Consider the following 17,880-nt stretch of genomic DNA (forward strand, 5'->3'; position numbering starts at 1 on the left):
TGCGAGCGAGGGGTCCCGGCGAGCCCCAACAACCGCCCGGAGGCGGCGCGGGCCGGGCGGGAGGCGGGAGCGGGGCGGCCCGGGCTGGCGCCCGCTCCTCAGCGGCTCTGCTTCCCGCGCTGGGCGACGCCGCCACCGCCATCACACCCCCCTGCGCAGCTCCAGCATCCCTCCGTCCCCCCCCCCCCCCAGCCCGCGCCTCACAGGGGGAGAAGCTTCCCCCATACTCACAGGTCCCCGCCAGCCCTGCGCCGCCTCTCAGTTTCTCCGTTAGCAACCGTTTCTGTTGCTACGCAAGCCCTTTCACTTCCGGGCCACCGGGGGGGGACGCCGCTGCCTGCTGGGAGTTGTAGTTCTCGGAGCGGCGGCAGGGCCGCCGCCGCGCCGGGCTCAGGACTACAAGGCGTCCTGGCCGCTGGCTTCCTGCTTCCGCGCCGCGCTGCGCGCCGGGAGTTGTAGTCGTCCCAGAAGCTGGGTGTCAGCCCGGCACCGGCGGGAGCCGCTCGGAGCGGCGGAGGCAGGACGGTCCCCGCCGCGCTCCGCTCTGGCGCCATGAAGAGGCGAGCAGAGGAGCGGGAGAAAGAAATGAAGGTAGCCTCCTCTTTGCTTCCTGCAGCCCTGCCGGGGTGGGGGAGAGGGGGGGGGGGTGCGCGGGGCGAGCCCTCTGCCCTGCGGCGCGGCGCTCTGGCGAGGCGGGCTCCGGCGGTGCCGCAGGGGCAGCCCCCGTGGCAGGGTTGGGGGGGAACTCCCCCAGGTTGCCGTGAAGTTTTATCGTTCAACGGAAGCAGCGCAAGCCACCGAGCTACCCGCCTTGCTGGCGCGCGCGTGGGCCGGCCGTTAGCTCGCGCGCGTGGGCCGGGGCGGCCGTTGCTCGCGCGCGCGAGCAACGGCCGCCCCGGCCCGCGCGCGCGAGCTAACGGCCGCCTCAGCCCTCAGAGCCGCCGCCGCCGCCGCCCCTCCGCAGGCCGGTGTCGGCAGGGCGCGACCCAACCTTACGGCCCTTCCCCTCCCCCGCCGCCGGTAATTTTAAAATCGCTCTGGTTTAAGCGCGGCTCGCCTCTGAAGGAGGCCCACCTGCCTGGAGGGATTTTGAGGCCCGAACACGGGGATTAAGCAGCCGGTGCCCCGAGGGCTCGTTCGAGTTGCCGGCTGCGGTTAAAAAGCTAACTTTCTGGTGCCGGGTGCTGCTTAGCTTCGTTGCTCTCGTGAGCTTGGTGGTTTTTAGGAAGGGGTGCCGTTTGATGCCGTCTCAGCGGTGGTCAATAATAAACACAGGGTTTTACAGTCTCTAGGTTTGGATATTTTAGTTTAGAAGGGAATTCTGGAGTGTTAAATGAGAAAACCATAAAGGTAGATGTTTGTTTGTTACTGTCAATATTGGCATTAAGGTGGTAAGTTTCATAAGTGCGTTTTTATTTTGAAATTCCGAGGTTCTCCTGCTCTACACTAAGCCTAACCTAAGTAGATTAATTGTGTTTATTTTAACACTATTGTAAGTCTTTTATAGCATCCCTTGCTTTTTAATGTTTTTTTTCTTGATAAAGTGTTTATATGTAATGTTATGTGCTTATAGAGTCCAACTACATCTTCGATATGTAAGCGAACTTAGCACTGCTGAATGTTTTGCTGTTTCAGATACCTTTTAGAGGGCTTATTTCCACCACAGTGTACAACGTTTGATTGCTCCTATGTATTTAATTCTACTCTGAAGCCAATTTGATTATTGTTATACCTCAACTGACTTTGTTTACAAAGGACTGGTACAGCAAATTAGTAGGTTACTTGTTTGGAAGCATAATGCTCATTTCAGCAATGCTGATGAAAGGAAGAGTAATCCCACTATAAACTTAGGAAAAAGTTTTACAAGATGATAGTCTGGTTCACTGTCTCTGTTGCATACAGAATGCAGTTTTTGGTGTTGCTATTAATTTACTATTTAACGTTTAAAGTTATTTTACCACAGGGATAGGGAAATGGTCTAACTTAACAGTTTGCAGGCAAATATTTTAATAGAAAAATATTTTTAAACAACTCTTTAAGGCCAACCTGGTCACTTCCTGGTTAATCTTTCTGCTATCCCTCCTCCATAAAGGACGGTAACTTCTGTGTTTCATTTGTGTTCTGCTCTTTGTATACGTGAGAAAGCACGCACAGATGTAAGTTGTCCCATCCAATCCAATGTAACTACATTGCAGAAAAAAAACATGCTTTTGTTTAGCCTGTACATTCATGATATCTGTCCAAGTGCTGGATTTAGCTTACGTCTTGCAATATATCTAACCATATTTGAGAATCATTTGCTTTAGGAGAATTGTCATTGAGAAGATAATCATCCAAGGGTACAGTATGAGGGAGTAAAAGCATGAAAGTTCGAACAACACTGGCAGAAATTGTAGAGGGGCAAAGACACTTCAAGAGGTATTGGAAAAGCAATATATAACAAAAACACAAGGAAGCTAGTGTGGGACATTAGACGTATCTGCCTTAGACATATCTAGATGTCTTAGATGCACATGCAGAGAAGGATGAAAATGAAGAGGTCCTTATAGAAAATCTAAAGGAGTGAATAGTTGTAGGTTGCCTTAGAAGATGTAGAAGTTCTGAGTATACTGAAAGTGAAACAAAAGGAGCCGGTAGAGTGTCTTAAAGGATATTGAAAGAGAAGTTGGCAATGGGAATGAGAGGGGGCTATACAAAAATAAACGTATGCTTTCTTTTCAGGGAAGCATCCTCATACTATGGTAATACCCGCTTGTTATATTTTATGCAACTAATTACAAATGTAATCTTTGGGTTCCTGGCAAAAAAAACCCTGTTCACCCCTGAGTCCCTGAGTTTAAGTCCCTGAGTTTAAGTATTTATTTATGTTGCTCTCACCTAGGAAATGGTCAAGGCAAAGAGAGTGCATATTTGTTATAGTAGCTCTGCCAAGACTTCCACTTAGGTCCGAGGCAAAATTTTCTTAATAAACCAAATATTAGTGCAGTTAACGTGACCTCTTCTGGAGAGTAGGATTTATGTGGCCTACACATGAGAGGGAAGCGGTTGGATAGAGAAGCTGTTTTGGATTATACATCTCCTGGCAATGTCTCTATTCTGGAAAATGAATTCCTGAATAAAAGTTTAATTGTGTTTTGCTAGATTTGTTTACAGTTAAGTGTTATCTATCAGAAGCCTGGTGATTGACTTTTGCTTTGTAATTAAACAGTGTATTTCTTATGTATGAAAAGCTGTCAATTCACAGCTAGTTTTGCAAGTTAGGTATGACAGCAACTAGCCTTGTAAAATATAGAGATCATTAATTTTACTTTAAAATCCAAATGGTCACAGCTGGGTCAGTTCCTGGCCTACACTGTGGTGCAGCTTTTACAAGTGTTTTCTACAAGTGTTGCTGTGCTAACATCTCTCTGAGGGTAGTAGAGCTAAACGCAGCTGTTAAGATTTTTTTCATCCGTTGTCCCAGGTCTACATGCCTGAGTAATTGTGTGTGCATGCAAAACAGTGGCTTCACAAGAGAAGTCTACAATTAGATCTTGGTGAAAGATGGGTGCTGCTCTGTTGCAGGATACTTGCTTTCTCTTTCTCAATGAAACCACCGTGCATATAATAAGTTTTGTTTTATGCTGTTATAGCAAAACATTTCTGTTCGATGGGTGTTTAGTAGAATTTCTCTAGAGTGCAGTGCTGTCATGCAGCAACTGCCACGTTATGCTTTGCTAAATTGGTTTAAGTATGATTGAGCATCCAGCAGTTTTTGCTAGTAGATAAGTTTTCCAAGCCCAAGAGGAGAAGGAAGAAGCAAAGTCATTCCTGCGAAGAGGGTCTGAAGAAAGTTGAGGAACCATATCCGTAACGTAATCATTCAGCTGTCTTACATGTCATTTTCGGGATGCTAGTGTCCTGTGGAATATTACCTAGAGTTTTAAGTGCATAGCAGAACATGATTTTTTTAAGTGTTTAAAGATATCTTTAGAGATTCTACACACTGGTGGCTTCTGTCTTCCCCATTGCAAATACTACTTTTGTGCATGATCTTACCTAACGTAAAAACAGAGCTATTAGACTAGATGATGTTGATTAGCAGGAGAGACATTTTAACTAAACAGTTCACCTTTGTGAGTGGGGTGTGTGTGTATGTGTATATATATATATACACACACACATATAATTTTTTTAACCTCAAATGTAATAAGTCCAGCTCGTAGTTATTTTGTTTTTTTTTTCCTTGTTTATACCGTTGTCCAGAGTTTTGGTCAGTTTACAGTAAACTTATTTTTGTGAGGTGAAGAAAACATACCCCATAAAATAAAAGGAAACGTAAATGTTTTAATTGGTAGTTCACTTAGAATATTTTCTCTTCTTAAACTTGAGAAAAATCTGTTTTGCTTTTAGAATGTTTATTATCCTGATTAATATTCACAGTTTAGTTTTAAAAGTTCATCTGTAACATATGACTGTTTTCAAGGCTTGCTTCATTTTATCAAAAATTTTTAAAGTAGCTTTAAATGCAAATCAAATTTCAAACTTCCATTAACTCCGTCTCTATGCTTCCTCTTGGTAATGTTTGCACGTTAAGACCCTGCGTCATTGCCATGTGAAAGATAGGATGCTCAGCTAGTCTGGAATGTTATTTTCTTTTACTTGAAAAGGATTGCATTGATGGCTTTTTGGAACAGAACGCTAAGCCCAGTTCACAATTACCTTTTGTAGCTAATTCACGTTACAGTGAAAAGAGAACCAACAGCACTGAATTTATTCCACAGACACTACTGTTGTATTTGTACAGCTCCCAGCACATCTGGGGCCTCAGTCCAATAAAGTTATTGCTATACTAATAATAAATACATCAATATGCACATATCTGAATATTCACAAGGGGTTTCATAAAGGTATTTGTGGGTAATTTCACATTTGTGAGACGTATCAGACAAAGCAGCAAGGAAATATAAAGCTTTAAACAGCAGAAAGCTTTGTATATGTTTTATTTACGGGGAAGAAAAGGGAATATAGAGTGGTCTGGTTGAGAAAGTGAATTTCTGACTTTTAACTGGTGAAAAGTATTTCCTGCATCATCATTGTCTTTGTTGCCTGGAAAATATTATATAGTTAAATAATTAAAATAGGTTGCTTCGTCATATTAATACTCATAGGGGAAAAAATACAAGTACTCTCATAACACTTAAGAGCAGGCGAATGATTTTAGGATTAATACTGAAAAATAGTCATATCAACTTTAACAATATCTGGTTATAGTTTGTTCAGTTATTACATTAATTAATTTCTTGTTTTATGTTATTCTAACTTTTCTCTCAAGGAGAAAGGACATACTGACTTTTCTAATGGAAAGATTAAATAGATTCTTTTGGAAGTTGTATTTAAGAAGATTAAAGTTAATGTAACAGCTTAGATGCAGTTAAATAAACTTGTTGTCATGTTATATTTCTGCTTAGGTAAATGGTGTGCAGGTTTTAGCAGAATCAGCAGCCAATGTGCCAGTAGTGATTTTTGTGGTAATCACATTATTGGCCCTTAAAGCTATTAATGAGACAATAATTAAGAAATATTGTTGATAATCACATAACACATGATTTGTATATTGGAACTAGTCAGGTAGAAGCCTTGCATATGGAGAATAAAATGCAAGAAAGAATGAGTGGCAAATGTTCCTTGCTTTTAAATTCATCACATCCCTGCTGCTTAAATTGCCTCAGCTGCTAATGCTGGAACCATTACAGTAATGGACTCAGCAAATGAAGGAGAACCAAGACATACACACTTTATTACTGGAGGGGTAATTTTCTCTTCATCTGTAATAGAAGCAGTGCCTAGTATTGATCAGACCATCAAGATACTAATCCTCTGTAAAATTACTTGTTATAACTGAAAATGTGTTAATCCAAATAAGTCTGTGTCCTGACTTTCTACTTACTATTGAATACAGACTATTAGACGGTTTATTTTTTTCTGATTTAAAGCCTTTGCATTGATAATAGTTAGAGCTTCCTTTGCAAGAGGGAGTGCTTAATCTTAACTATGGCCCAGGGTTGTCTTTTTGTTTTAAATAGAACATCACCCACTTAATTAAGAAGTGAGTGTCTGTCTTGCTGGTCTGAATTATATTGGTACTTTAGGCTTCTCAGATTTATTAAACATGTTGTTTTACATTCAATCTCTTGTTTTTGCTGTAAATAACAACAGATCTGTGCTTCACATATTAGAAGCTTTTATGATCTCAGAGCTAAGAATGTGAGGGACATGGATCTTTTCTCAGAACTCCAATTCATGTCTTGGTGATTGTGGCCTATAAAGCTGTTGTACATGACAGTAATGCAAAATAAGTAAAATGCCAAGGGTCTAAGGGTCTTCAGTTTACTTTGATCCAAATGCTCCACCCAATGACACAATAAACTGGGAGCTGAATGAAGCAGATTTTACTTTTTGGTCTGCCATATCCAAATTTGCAGTCTTGGGCTTTTTTTTTTTCTTTTGTCATTTACTTTTTTCTTCTGTCTCTTCTGTTCTTTGATAATCTTATGTTTTAAGATTGTAAGCTCATGTCTGCTATTTATATAGCCTGTAACTAACTGGAGGTTTGATTTTTGGCTCAGTTGTATGCCACAAATATAATAGTTGTTACAGGTGCATAATGCCTTATAGGGCATGGCTATATGAAATTGTTCCATTAACCCTGATCTTTTGTTAAATTTATTAATATGGGCTCCTACCACATCACAACCATTGATACCTTGCAGTAGCTTACCAGCTTGTGGGAGTTCATGGCAATTGTTCTAGAAGTGGGACAAGATGCAGAACTGTGCTGTTGGATGTGTGTTTGTTTATTTTAAGAAACTGATGGTATTCCATTCATCTTAGATTTTTTTTTCATTGTAATATCAAATGAATTTTTTGCTTGGTAAGACCAACAGCATGTTTATTTCCTAACTGCCTCTCTTCTTTCTAAGAGATTTTTTCTTTGTTTAACTGATCCAACTTGCATCATTTTGAAAAAATTCACATTTTCCAAAAAGTATTGGAGTACCTTTTTGGATATTCCTTCTCCCCCCAAAATTTAAACCCTTATTTGCCACTATGTATAGGCACTGGTGAGCTCTGTTTGCTGGCAAATAAAAATATGCCAGATGGGCCTTACTAGATGTTTGAAATCCCATCCAAAGAAAAACTAGGGGATTTCATAAGAGAGAGACTCTCCATTCTGAACGTTAATTGTGCTATTTGGATGTGGGGAGAAACAGCTCCAAACTTCTAACAGTATGTGTAAAAATGTGGAAGAAATTTCCTGTTAACCTGCCTGGAAACACTTGGTTAGTTGGTCATATTAAATGTAAATTAGTGCCATTTTTGAGCTCTCCAGAACCTCTCCTTAAGGTCCCGATTAGGAGAAATATTAATGGTAATGCAGTGGAGGAACAGTCTTCTGCCAAAAACAAAACACTTCTCTAGATTTCTCGAGGTCCATGATACCTCCATGCGTCGGGAAGGGCAGACATAACGCCTCAGAGATGAGATTCCTTTTGGTAACTGTGATGATTTTGTTTCTGTGTCTTTCAAGAGAGCAGGGTAAAGCTGTTTCAGTGAAAGCTTCTTGTGTGACGGTATGGTGATTTGGAGGAGTTCACTTATCCAACTGCAAACTAACTTGGAAAATGTAAAAGATGAGCATAAAAGTAGTTTTCTATTGTCTTTGTGAGTTTCCAGCTACACTGTGGTTAAACACATCATGCCAGTAGATTCTTAAACAATGACACTGAGTCAAAGAAAGTGATCATATATTTGAGTTCTCCAAAAGTGCTATTGTGTATAGAAATGTGTTTTAAAACTCTGGTGTTAATGTTTGTGGATATAGTTGAAAAGGAATAGAGTCCTAGAGGGCAGTATGTATCTCCTGCTTCTTTATAGAGGTAATATTTTGGATATACATGCAATATATGGATAATCTCTAAAAACATAATGATAATTGTGTATAAAAATATTTGAAAATAAATGTAACTTGTGGCATTCAGAAAAATTAAATTTAAAAAAAAAATCCAGAGAAAACACGTGGGAGAAGTCTTTCCTATTTTCTGTAGAAAAGAGAACTTCATGTGGACTGATCTTTTTTGTTTTTCAGTTTTGAGTGAACTTCTTTCTGAAGAGAAATATTCATTTAATTTGGTCGAAAATTAATTTTGGAAGTTGTTAGCATGTGATTCAATTTCAGAAAGCTAGATAGCCTTAGATGCAGCTCACAGAGCCCCTCTTGTCTTCTGATTCTGAAGCTTAACGATTTCAGAAGGAGATCAGCATTCTTGAAATGAAGCTATAATGGAGTGTCCTTGCTGGAGATGCAGTATTTGGGCCTACTGTCACTTTTATTTATAGATTCGGAAAACATTTAATAAATAGTTATTATATTTTGAATCTTGTGCACAGTGCACAAGATTCAGTTTCATCTGACCGGCTTAGTAAAAGCAAGACAGGGCAAATGGTGAATGCATAAAGCTTGCTTCTGTTCCCAATGGAATTGGTTATCAAACTTTCACTGGCTTCAACTGAAGCAGGATTGGGCTCTCATGTTTTTAATAATTCATCCATATCCTAAATTATTTAATTAACCCGTAATGACCTAGAGCATCCAAAATATCAAATGATCCTCTTCAGCTGAGACTGAAAAGCGTTACAGTGTATTATTGTGTTCTGTTAGGTTCACTAGTGAAGTGCAAAACATGATTATGAATATTTATTATCATTTAGAATATGATGCAGATTAAATGGATCCTTGAATCCTGCTGGATAGTGAACGATAGTACTGTAATTTCAAAACATTTCTTTTTCAAGTTAAAGGAGTCTTATGGGAAGAAACTCTGCTCCACTTTATTTAGGCTAAACCCTTTTTATTTATTTTATTTTACTTTATTTTTCTTGCTTTGGTACACGTGCCATGACGCTTTCTAAAAAGAATTGTATGTTTATCTCCTAGAATTTGTTCTGTTTCATTTTGCCCTTTTATCTGCTGCTCATCCCACCACTTTTATTTAAGACTGTAAAGTTACTTTAGTGTAACTGCTGTTGTCACCTTTGCCCTTAGCTAATCAAATAGTTTACCTTGAGGGAAGCATTTATCTCCCACTTTCATTATTATTATTTTCGTAGCCGTAAAGATATATATTTTATGTCTGCAGAAGGCTGTAACAGTGAAACGAGGTATTGATCTGCTGTATTTGGCAATTTCTTTCCACCTTGCCATCGATATCATGTCAGCCTCTGTCTGTACTGTGGTTGACCTCACAAATAGCTCTTTATGTTCCCATTGGATTCAAATGATATACTATGCTCAAACCTAAATCAATGAATGATTATAAAGTTTTTAGTATTATTTCATAACCCCCAGGCAACTGGTACTTCATGCACTGAATGCTTGAAAAGGTAACTAATTAAAAGTATGTTGCAGGTTCTGTTCTGAAGTTTAACATTGTGTTGAAATCAGATGTCCCATAATATTAAATTTAGGGTCTGATTTACATATTTTTCAGATACTAAAATTAATGAAACTTCTGCCTGTAATTCATCACAGAATCTCCAGTTTACGGTGTCAGAAGATTTTATTACAAGCAAAATCGCCGTTTCTGATTTGCTGTGTTTTGAGTGCAAATATGTCATTCACTGGATCTTGCCAATGAAAGGTCATGAATGGTACGCTGTACGTAGTTTGAGGGAGGAAAAAAATGGAAGTAAAGATAAGATTTTTTTCATCTCCTGAAACTGAACAGTAAGTTAAAGTAGCTCTGGAATTTAGAAACATTTTGTCTGCTATTACCGCTCTGTAGAACGCTACACCTTGTGTTTACTTCTATTAACGTAACTGGTAAAATTTGTGTTAAAATACTACATTTATAGATTGTTCATTTTTTTTAACTGTGAATGGATAGATGGAATTTTCAGAAGCGCTTAAAGAACTTAAAAGGCCAATCCTATTGGTGTTAAATGTGTACCCAAGTCAGGCAGGAAGCTTTTAAAAATCTGACTTGTCTCAAAGTGGTAGGCCTCTTGAAATGTGCCTTTGTATATCAAAAGGACCGACTGAAGATTGTATAGAAATGTTTATGCAAATTAATTAAAGAGCAGTTTTTAGATTTGGGAACAACTTAATTTGTATGTTGGCAGTATTCTCTCCTGATTTACTCCTGCAAAGCAATGTAAGTGATGTCATTGCAGTGGTTAATGAAAAGCAGTAGTGATGCTCTTGTGCTCAAAGGAAATATTTCACTCTCTGGTATCTGAATCATGTGATTGCAAAAAACTGCAGATGGTAAAATATTGAACAGTGCTCTATGGTGCGTGTGTGTGTACCTAATCACAGACTGAAAACATAACAAAACATTTAATCCAAAGAAACTCTCTAGGAGAAAGTTATTTTGGGTCTTTGTCATAAACAACAGTGAAATGACCATCTTTCTGGGTTGAGAAACTCATTTAGAATCAGAATTTGGTTAGACATTTTCCAACGCTTATTTTTTAAAGAAAATGCTCATTTGTCAAAAGTAACACTTTCACAAGGCATTTAGGAGGAAAAATTGCAGAAAAGTGTTTTCAATTAGATGGATTTAGAATCTAGTATTTCAGTTGTGTATTCTGAGACTACGGAAGTGACATGTTTTAATATGTAACATAAAAACACTGGAAATTGTATCAAAAGCTATGATCAGTCTGAAACTGTTTTTGTAAGCCTGGACTTTTTCTGAAGTGTGGGAAAAAATCTTTTTGTTGTATTTCAGTTATGAAATTTAAAATATCCAGTTCTATCTTTTATTCAGGTAGGAGCCAAATGGTAATTTTTACTGGGTTCATTATGTCAGATTTTAGGAACACTTGCTGAATATAATGGATCAAGTGTCCCATCAACATACGTAGTTATGGGGAGACTTCACTGACCTAATTGCAGGTAAGATCAAAAGATGTTTCTGCTCTCCCTTTTCCAGCTATTCACTTTTCAGTCCTTTAGAATAAGAAGGGTTGCATCTCTGACAGTAGGAAAGAAAAACAATCTTTTTTCTTTTACTCTGACTAGTTCAGTAGGCAGTTACCTTTTACTGATATTCACTGCTCTATTTTCTTGCCTCTGCCACGTGGAATGTCAGAAGTATACTTTATTAGTAATATTTGTTGTTTTGTTTCTTTTCAAAATTCATGAAAATGGTAGTTCAACTTTTGAGAAGTTAGTTAGAACAGACTTCTTGCATTCCCTAGAACTGAACGTTTTATTAAGCCTGTGCATTGTCAGCACAGGAAGGCTTTAAATATCTTTTCTCACTGTTTTCAAAACTTTGTCTCAAAAGTAGTCCTGTGAAATAATTATAGGGACACTATCAGTGTTTGTTCAATGGAAAGTATTTACATGTGGGGAAAAAAGTTAGGTAAAAGTGGACTGAGTGCTACAGATGTTTTGAATTTCTAGCATTTTATGTTACTCCTAAATAATTTTACTTTTATTAGTAAAATCTCTTTCTCTTAGACTAATTTTTCTTGGATTTGTCGTGAGGAATTTCTATAGGTTTGGGGACAAAGCTACTTTTTATTGTATGTTATAGATCTGTGTGCTGTATTGGACATTACTTAGGTAACATTAGCCAATCAGTAATGTAGCTAGAGATCCAACATGTGACTTAGTCATCTGTTTTGTTTTTGCTTTGTCTTTCCTCTGGCCAGTATTGCCATCTCTTAATGTTAAAAAAAAAAAAAAAAAGGTATATTTTTGTTTTGGTTTGTTTGTTTTTTTTAAGAAAAGGTTTTTGCCTTTATTCTTACTTATCTTAGGAATTTCTTTGCATATTTTCAAGTCACTTTCTATGAGTTTTTTCTCCACTATTATTTCAAAAGAGTTGAGACTTTCATGCAGTTCCAGGACTCCAGGAACTAGTACTTAAAAAAAAACTCCTCAGAAACACTTGATTTTTGCAAATTGTGGTACTTGGTAAGAGTAAATAATGAGGCTCTTAGTAGAGTGCCTCTAGTTCTGTCCTCCACTGTTATAAGGAAGTCTGGATAGCAGTCAGCCTTCCCTAAACTATGTTAAAAATATCTTACGTTGCTGAAATATTTGCAATACACAACGTACTTTCCTGTGCTCCTTAGTGTATCTTGTCGTCTTGCATTGTTTCGTAAGTTCATCCTCACAAAAGAAATACCTCTGTTTACCTCTCCTTTCCTCTGTGGTAGGGAAGTGTTTTCCCTAGTCTACAAATGGAAATTGAAGCACAGAGAAACTTCAACTTTCCTGTTATCACAAGTAAACTGATAGCATATCATAGGCGTCGGATCATGTTCCCTGTGCGTGCAGCAGTGTGCGTGCAGCAAGTCCAGTTCCTTTTGGAAAGGACTGGACAACCTGAAGTAGCAACAGCATGTGAGCAGTATGGGTGTCTTAAGAGTCCCACGTGCAGCTCTTGATGAAAGAGCCCGAAAGTGAAGTATGTTTGCAGTAGCATTATGCTTTTCACCAATAATGAATGAAATCAGGACATCTAGAATTTACTGTCCTGAGACTTCAGACAAATATAGAAATTCTTTGGACTTCACCTTTGGACTTCGATAGGATAAGATAGGAAGAGAGGAAGAAACTGTGGGCAAAAAATGGACCTATGGTAGATGTAACCAAGCAAGTCCTCTAACAGAGCGTGCTTTTTACTTTCTCCCACCTTCTCAGCATACAGGAGTTATTGATGGGGATTTTTTTTTTAATTATAATTTTTTCTATAGATAAGGCTCCCTTTGCCTGTTTAAAAGAGCCCTGAAATTTGTCCTTTTGTCCAAAATACATGTTAAATTATGATTTTGTGCTTGTGACTTCCTGAATTCATCGTCATCAAAAAAGGAAGCTTGTTGTTATCTATAATTTAAAAAGTGTTGACAGTATGACTTGTGCAATAGAAGATATGAAGACAGTTCCTGCCTTGAAGCGTTTGTGCTCTGTGTGTGCATGTCTGTATACATGACAGACAAGTGGTTTTATGCTTCACAATCCAAATGTATTCCTCATAAATAAGGACGATTCACTTTGTCTTTAGTTTGCAAAGCACACAGTTTGTGAATAGGGGCTTTAATGTGTTAGTATCATGACGGAAACTGGTACAAAGCAGTAATGTCATGAACAGGATGATATCAGTGACCCAGCAAAGAGAAACAAGCACTTTGCATGTTGATCTGTTTTGTTAAAGGGCAATATTTGGCCCTGTAAGTGCAGGAGAGATGGACTGTTCATGAAAAGGGCATAAAAAGAGCTAACGCATATGATCCTTTGTCAGCCTGATTAAATTTAATGTCAAGCATTCATTCATCTGAAAAAGTAGAGGCATCACTGTTTATCTAATAAAAAAAAGTATTTCTATTTTTCTTCAAGTCTTTTATATGTTAATAGAGGCAAACATGAATGTGGTCACATAATTTAAATGTGTAAGAAAAAATATACATCTTTCTGGCAATGGGTTAAAAGTAAGATGTATGTGTCTTATGCAAAATAATGTAATTTCATTGTTAATCGTGCTGTTCAAACCATAACTCTTCACAAAACAGTGCATTTAAACGAATAGAAAATATTATTGGACCATTTATTATAGAAATGATTAGGATATTTGGAGAGCAATGCAAAGTATTGATTTGCATGCTTTAATGTATGCTTCTATTGCATTATTAATATAAATAAAAAAATTAGAATTCCAGGTGATTTTATTAGCCCTGATTATAAGATGTTAGGCTCTACTTTTAGTGCTGGAGGAAACCTCAGTATTTAGACAAAGGAGTATTACAGATGTGACAGCATGCATTTATTTCCAAATTACAAGAAAACTGAATTGTGGAATATATGAACGTCTGCTTAATATTAAAGAGAAGAGAAAAAGTTTGGGTGTCTTTTCCCCCACCCTGGCAAGTCTGACTTGCTTAAAACAACTGCTGGGAACTCTGTTTAATGTTCTAGTTTGCATGCATTTGTGATTTGAAATTTAAAAAAAAAGTCAAATTTGAGATGGACAGTTTGAATGGCATGCTGTCATTTTGGCTCTTCATGAATTGGCAGTGGTCTTATTTAGGACCTTCAGATATGTGTCTGCCTGGACAGAATGAGACCGTTTTGCATGTTCTTCAGAAGACAACTACTCCTTGCTGCCTCACAGTATTCAGTGGTGCGTGACAGTTGCCCTTCATTGCTGTCTTCTTAGAACTTAACCTTTGACCATCCATTTAGTCACTGCGCAATGGTTGGAGCAGGCCAAGATGTTCATGAATGACGGGCATCAGCCTGCAACGTGCTTGTCATTATTTGACTGTCAAAAGTAGCCTGCCATTGGGTTCCATCAAGGTTTGAAACCTATGTGCAGCAGTCCATACTACTTAACTTCCAAGGCTGTCAACAGGGTGATCAAATGCACATAAAAAATGTGTGTTGAATACATCTTTAATCATAATATAGGGAGATATTTTTTGTGAGTGTGCTAAATATATTCATATGACTTTTACAGGGCCAGGAGGTTGAATCTGCTGCCAGGGTAAAAAGTGAACTGTTGTCTCCTGTGGTCTAAGTTTCAAATAGCACAATTTAGATTTCAACAGCTCTGCCAGTTACACTCTCAGCTTGTCTTGCGTATCCTATCAGCTTTTCAGCCAGCAGTATAAGCAGCAAGATACTAGACCAGTGGTGCCTGAGGTTAGCTGTCAAACTGGAATGTTATTTTGAATCTTGCTGTAATGTAATATTATAGAAGGAGGTCAGGCTGTGTGATTTGTAAAGCAGTTGTGAGAACTTAAAATGGCTGAAATGTTGCTTATTTCAAGTACAGTTCCCTTCCTCCCCCCCTCCCCCCCGAAGAATCCAGGAGAAGACAGAATTTATCATAATACAGTAAGAAACCTGAAGCAATGTAAAATGGTCATTTTTCTCTCACATACAGAATACTGCCCATAAAAGTTCCATCAAAATTCAATATGAAAAATTAGTAAGGCTGAAAATCACTAAGTAATAAATACTTGAGATTAAAACCCCATAATGGGTAGGCATACTTATATCTTCTAATAATGAAAACTAAAGACATTCAGGGCTGAACCTCATCCTCAATTAAATGAATGGGAATTGCACCGTTGGCTTAAGTAGAAACATAAGCTTGGTGCATACGTGAATCACCTATCCAAACTATCATATAATAACAAATACATAGAATTGCTTCATGCTTGAAAGAGTCATATCCTGCTTTAGCATAATATTCGCTATTTATTCATGCAAAAACCATCTGTGAATGCAGTTTGTTTACTGAATTTTGAAAGTATCTGCTTTCTCTCAAAAATCCATTTCCTTTAGATTTGAAATAGTACATCAATAACATTACAAAATGTCAGCTTTAAAAAATTGAGATTCACGAGCTCTTGTTCATAATGGATAATTTTTATACAAAGCATAAAGTTAGTATTATCTTACTAATTGGCTGTAAAAGTTTTCTAATATTTCAAAAAACTTTTGTGCTATTTCAGTAAAAGAATAAAATCATAGAAAATATGGTGACTGGTTAGTAACAGTAAAAGTGTTCTCTTCATAATTTGTTTGCTATCTCTGTATTTTCAGAACCAACTTTTAATTTTTAGAGCTATGCACTTGAACAGAGATCTCTTGCAAAAGTCTTTATCAATAGGAAGAATAACCCTGTGGTGTAGAGATCTTTCAGAAGTCTTTGATCTTCCTCTTAATCTGAAATTGTTGCTGTCTGAGAACAGTCAGTCCAACTCTGATGTTAGTCTTTGTTAATGCATTAATGTGTGTTTTGTATGAAATGCAGTATAAAATGCAAGTATTCAGATGTGTGTTTGCATATATAAATGTGTGTATATATCTATGTACATACTGTAAACACAAAATTAGTTTGACAAGCAAACAGCAGGTCTGCTGTTATACATTGAGATCACCATCTCTTAAACAGCGTTTTGTTCTTGTGACTATTAATTGCTGTTGATAAATTCTGCTTGATGTTTGCTTCTTCCTGAGTGATGCATTCCTATACTGCTTATTTTGATGCACTGAATTTTGAAAGTGTGCACATGCAAATGCGCAAGTGTTTACATTCAAATATGCACATAATAAATAATGAGCAGTTATGTTTGTTGATTTGGTCTCTGAACACACAATTACTCTTTTTTGGCCTGCATAGTTTAAATGATGTTACCAAAATGAATATAAAAATCAACCAGGCTTTTTTCCAAAAGAAAGGAATGTTATTTTCCATTTAAGAAAGAAATTGCGCTTTTTTCCACTCTATGAATTGAACTTTAACTTCTAGTGGGAATTGATTATACTATCACAGAGTCACAGAATCATTTAGGTTGGAAGGGACCTCTGGAGATCATCTAGTCCAACCTCCCTGCTCAAGCAGGGTCACCTAGAGCATATTGCCCAGGATCACATCCAGACGGGTTTTGAATATCTCCAGCGAAGGAGACTCCACCACCTCTCTGGGCAACCTGTTCCAATGCTCAGTCACCCTCACAGTGAAGAAGTTTTTCCTCAGGTTCAGATGGAACTTCCTGTGTTTCAGTTTATGCCCGTTGCCTCTTGCCCTGTTGCTGGGCACCACGGAGAAGAGACTGGCCTCATCCTCTCGACACCCCCCCCCCCTTCAGATACTTACACACGTTGATCAGATCGCCTCTCAGTCTTCTCTTCTCCAGGCTGAACAGGCCCAGCTCTTGCAGTCTTTCTTCATAGGAGAGGTGCTCCAGCCCTCTAATCATCTTGGTAGCCCTCCGCTGGACTCTCTCCAGGAGTGCCATGTCTCTCTTGTACTGGGGAGCCCAGAATTGGACGCAGTATTCCAGGTGAGGCCTCCCCAGGGCTGAGGAGAGGGGCAGCATCACCTCCCTCCACCTGCTGGCAACACTATTCTAGCCATGTTCTTGGAAAAAGAAATACTTAGAATCTATAGGCACAAATCTAATGTTTCACAAAAAGTATGAGTACCTGCTGTTTGTGTAACCAGAGCAATGTTTTACACTGTTGTTCAGAAACTGAGCATCACCGTGCAGGTTATCAGAAGTATGTTCATACGGTACATTTTGCTAAATTAAAAAAAAAGCCCTTTTGTGAAGATCCAATCATTGTAATAACTAAACAATTTGTGTTGGTGCTTTTGCTCTTCCCCTGTAGATGTTTTTAGTTCATAACTATTTTAGAAGGCTGTGGAGAAACCAGTTTGTTAGCACAGAAGGTTAAAAAAAAAAAAAAAAAGTATGTTCCCATATACAAGTGGTTAGTTATTAACAATTAGAAAGTGATGTCTTTTACTATCACTGTCTTAGAATATATAAGGAACAATGCCAAAGAAGTATTTTGCACCTTTCTTTAGATATTAGAAGCAAACATTTGAAAGTAAAAGGTCAATAAGGGCTGTTGCAGATAGGTATCACTATTTTGTATTGTATTCTAAGTTAAAACTAATTCTGACCTAAAGCAAAATGTTTTCATCAAGGAAAGAAACTTCTGAAGTTGTTTTCAGAGTTGCAGCAGGTGTACCTGCGTTTTTATTCCAACTTCCGAAAGTGTTCAAAAATTGCCTGTGTGTACTTGAGTCATCCATGATCCTCTACAGTGTTAAAGGAGAAATATAAATCCTATCACCCAAAATAAACGAGAGATAGATACCTTAAGGGAAGTGCTTTGTTGTCACCTGCACTCTCTGCAGTACAAATATCAGCTTGTCACAAAGGTTGAGACCTTTGTAGTGCATTCTTTCAGGGTACAAATCTGTCTCTCTTCTGGCTTTAATGCAATAGCTGTGAAATATCTGTATTAGGTAAAATAGAGGTTAAGGCACCTTAAGGGCACTGCATTCTTATCTCTTTTTACTAGCA

General features: G+C 38.2%; 2 protein-coding genes across 12 annotated transcripts in view; one reads left to right on the top strand and one right to left on the bottom strand.

Moving 5' to 3' along the window:
- The window catches only part of RPGRIP1L (RPGRIP1 like), an 85,777-nt gene extending 85,369 nt beyond the window's left edge, over nt 1–408 (bottom strand). For 6 of the 8 annotated variants that reach the window (XR_011143205.1, XM_068955758.1, XM_068955756.1 and 3 more), the window contains exon 1: nt 232–408. The gene's annotated coding sequence lies outside the window, so the exon portion shown is untranslated. The remainder of the gene's footprint in view (nt 1–231) is intronic. The other 2 variants (XM_068955761.1, XM_068955759.1) reach the window with 2 other exon arrangements.
- A 56-nt stretch (nt 409–464) lies between these two features.
- FTO (FTO alpha-ketoglutarate dependent dioxygenase) overlaps nt 465–17,880 on the top strand; it is a 267,508-nt gene continuing 250,092 nt past the window's right edge. For all 4 annotated transcript variants that reach the window (XM_068955600.1, XM_068955601.1, XM_068955602.1 and 1 more), the window contains exon 1: nt 465–591. In XM_068955600.1, coding sequence (XP_068811701.1) covers nt 553–591 — 39 coding nt within the window. In that variant the 5' untranslated portion in view covers nt 465–552. The remainder of the gene's footprint in view (nt 592–17,880) is intronic.

The sequence above is a fragment of the Struthio camelus genome, chromosome 10, assembly GCF_040807025.1.
Source record: "Struthio camelus isolate bStrCam1 chromosome 10, bStrCam1.hap1, whole genome shotgun sequence".
NCBI classification, from domain to species: Eukaryota; Metazoa; Chordata; class Aves; order Struthioniformes; family Struthionidae; genus Struthio; species Struthio camelus.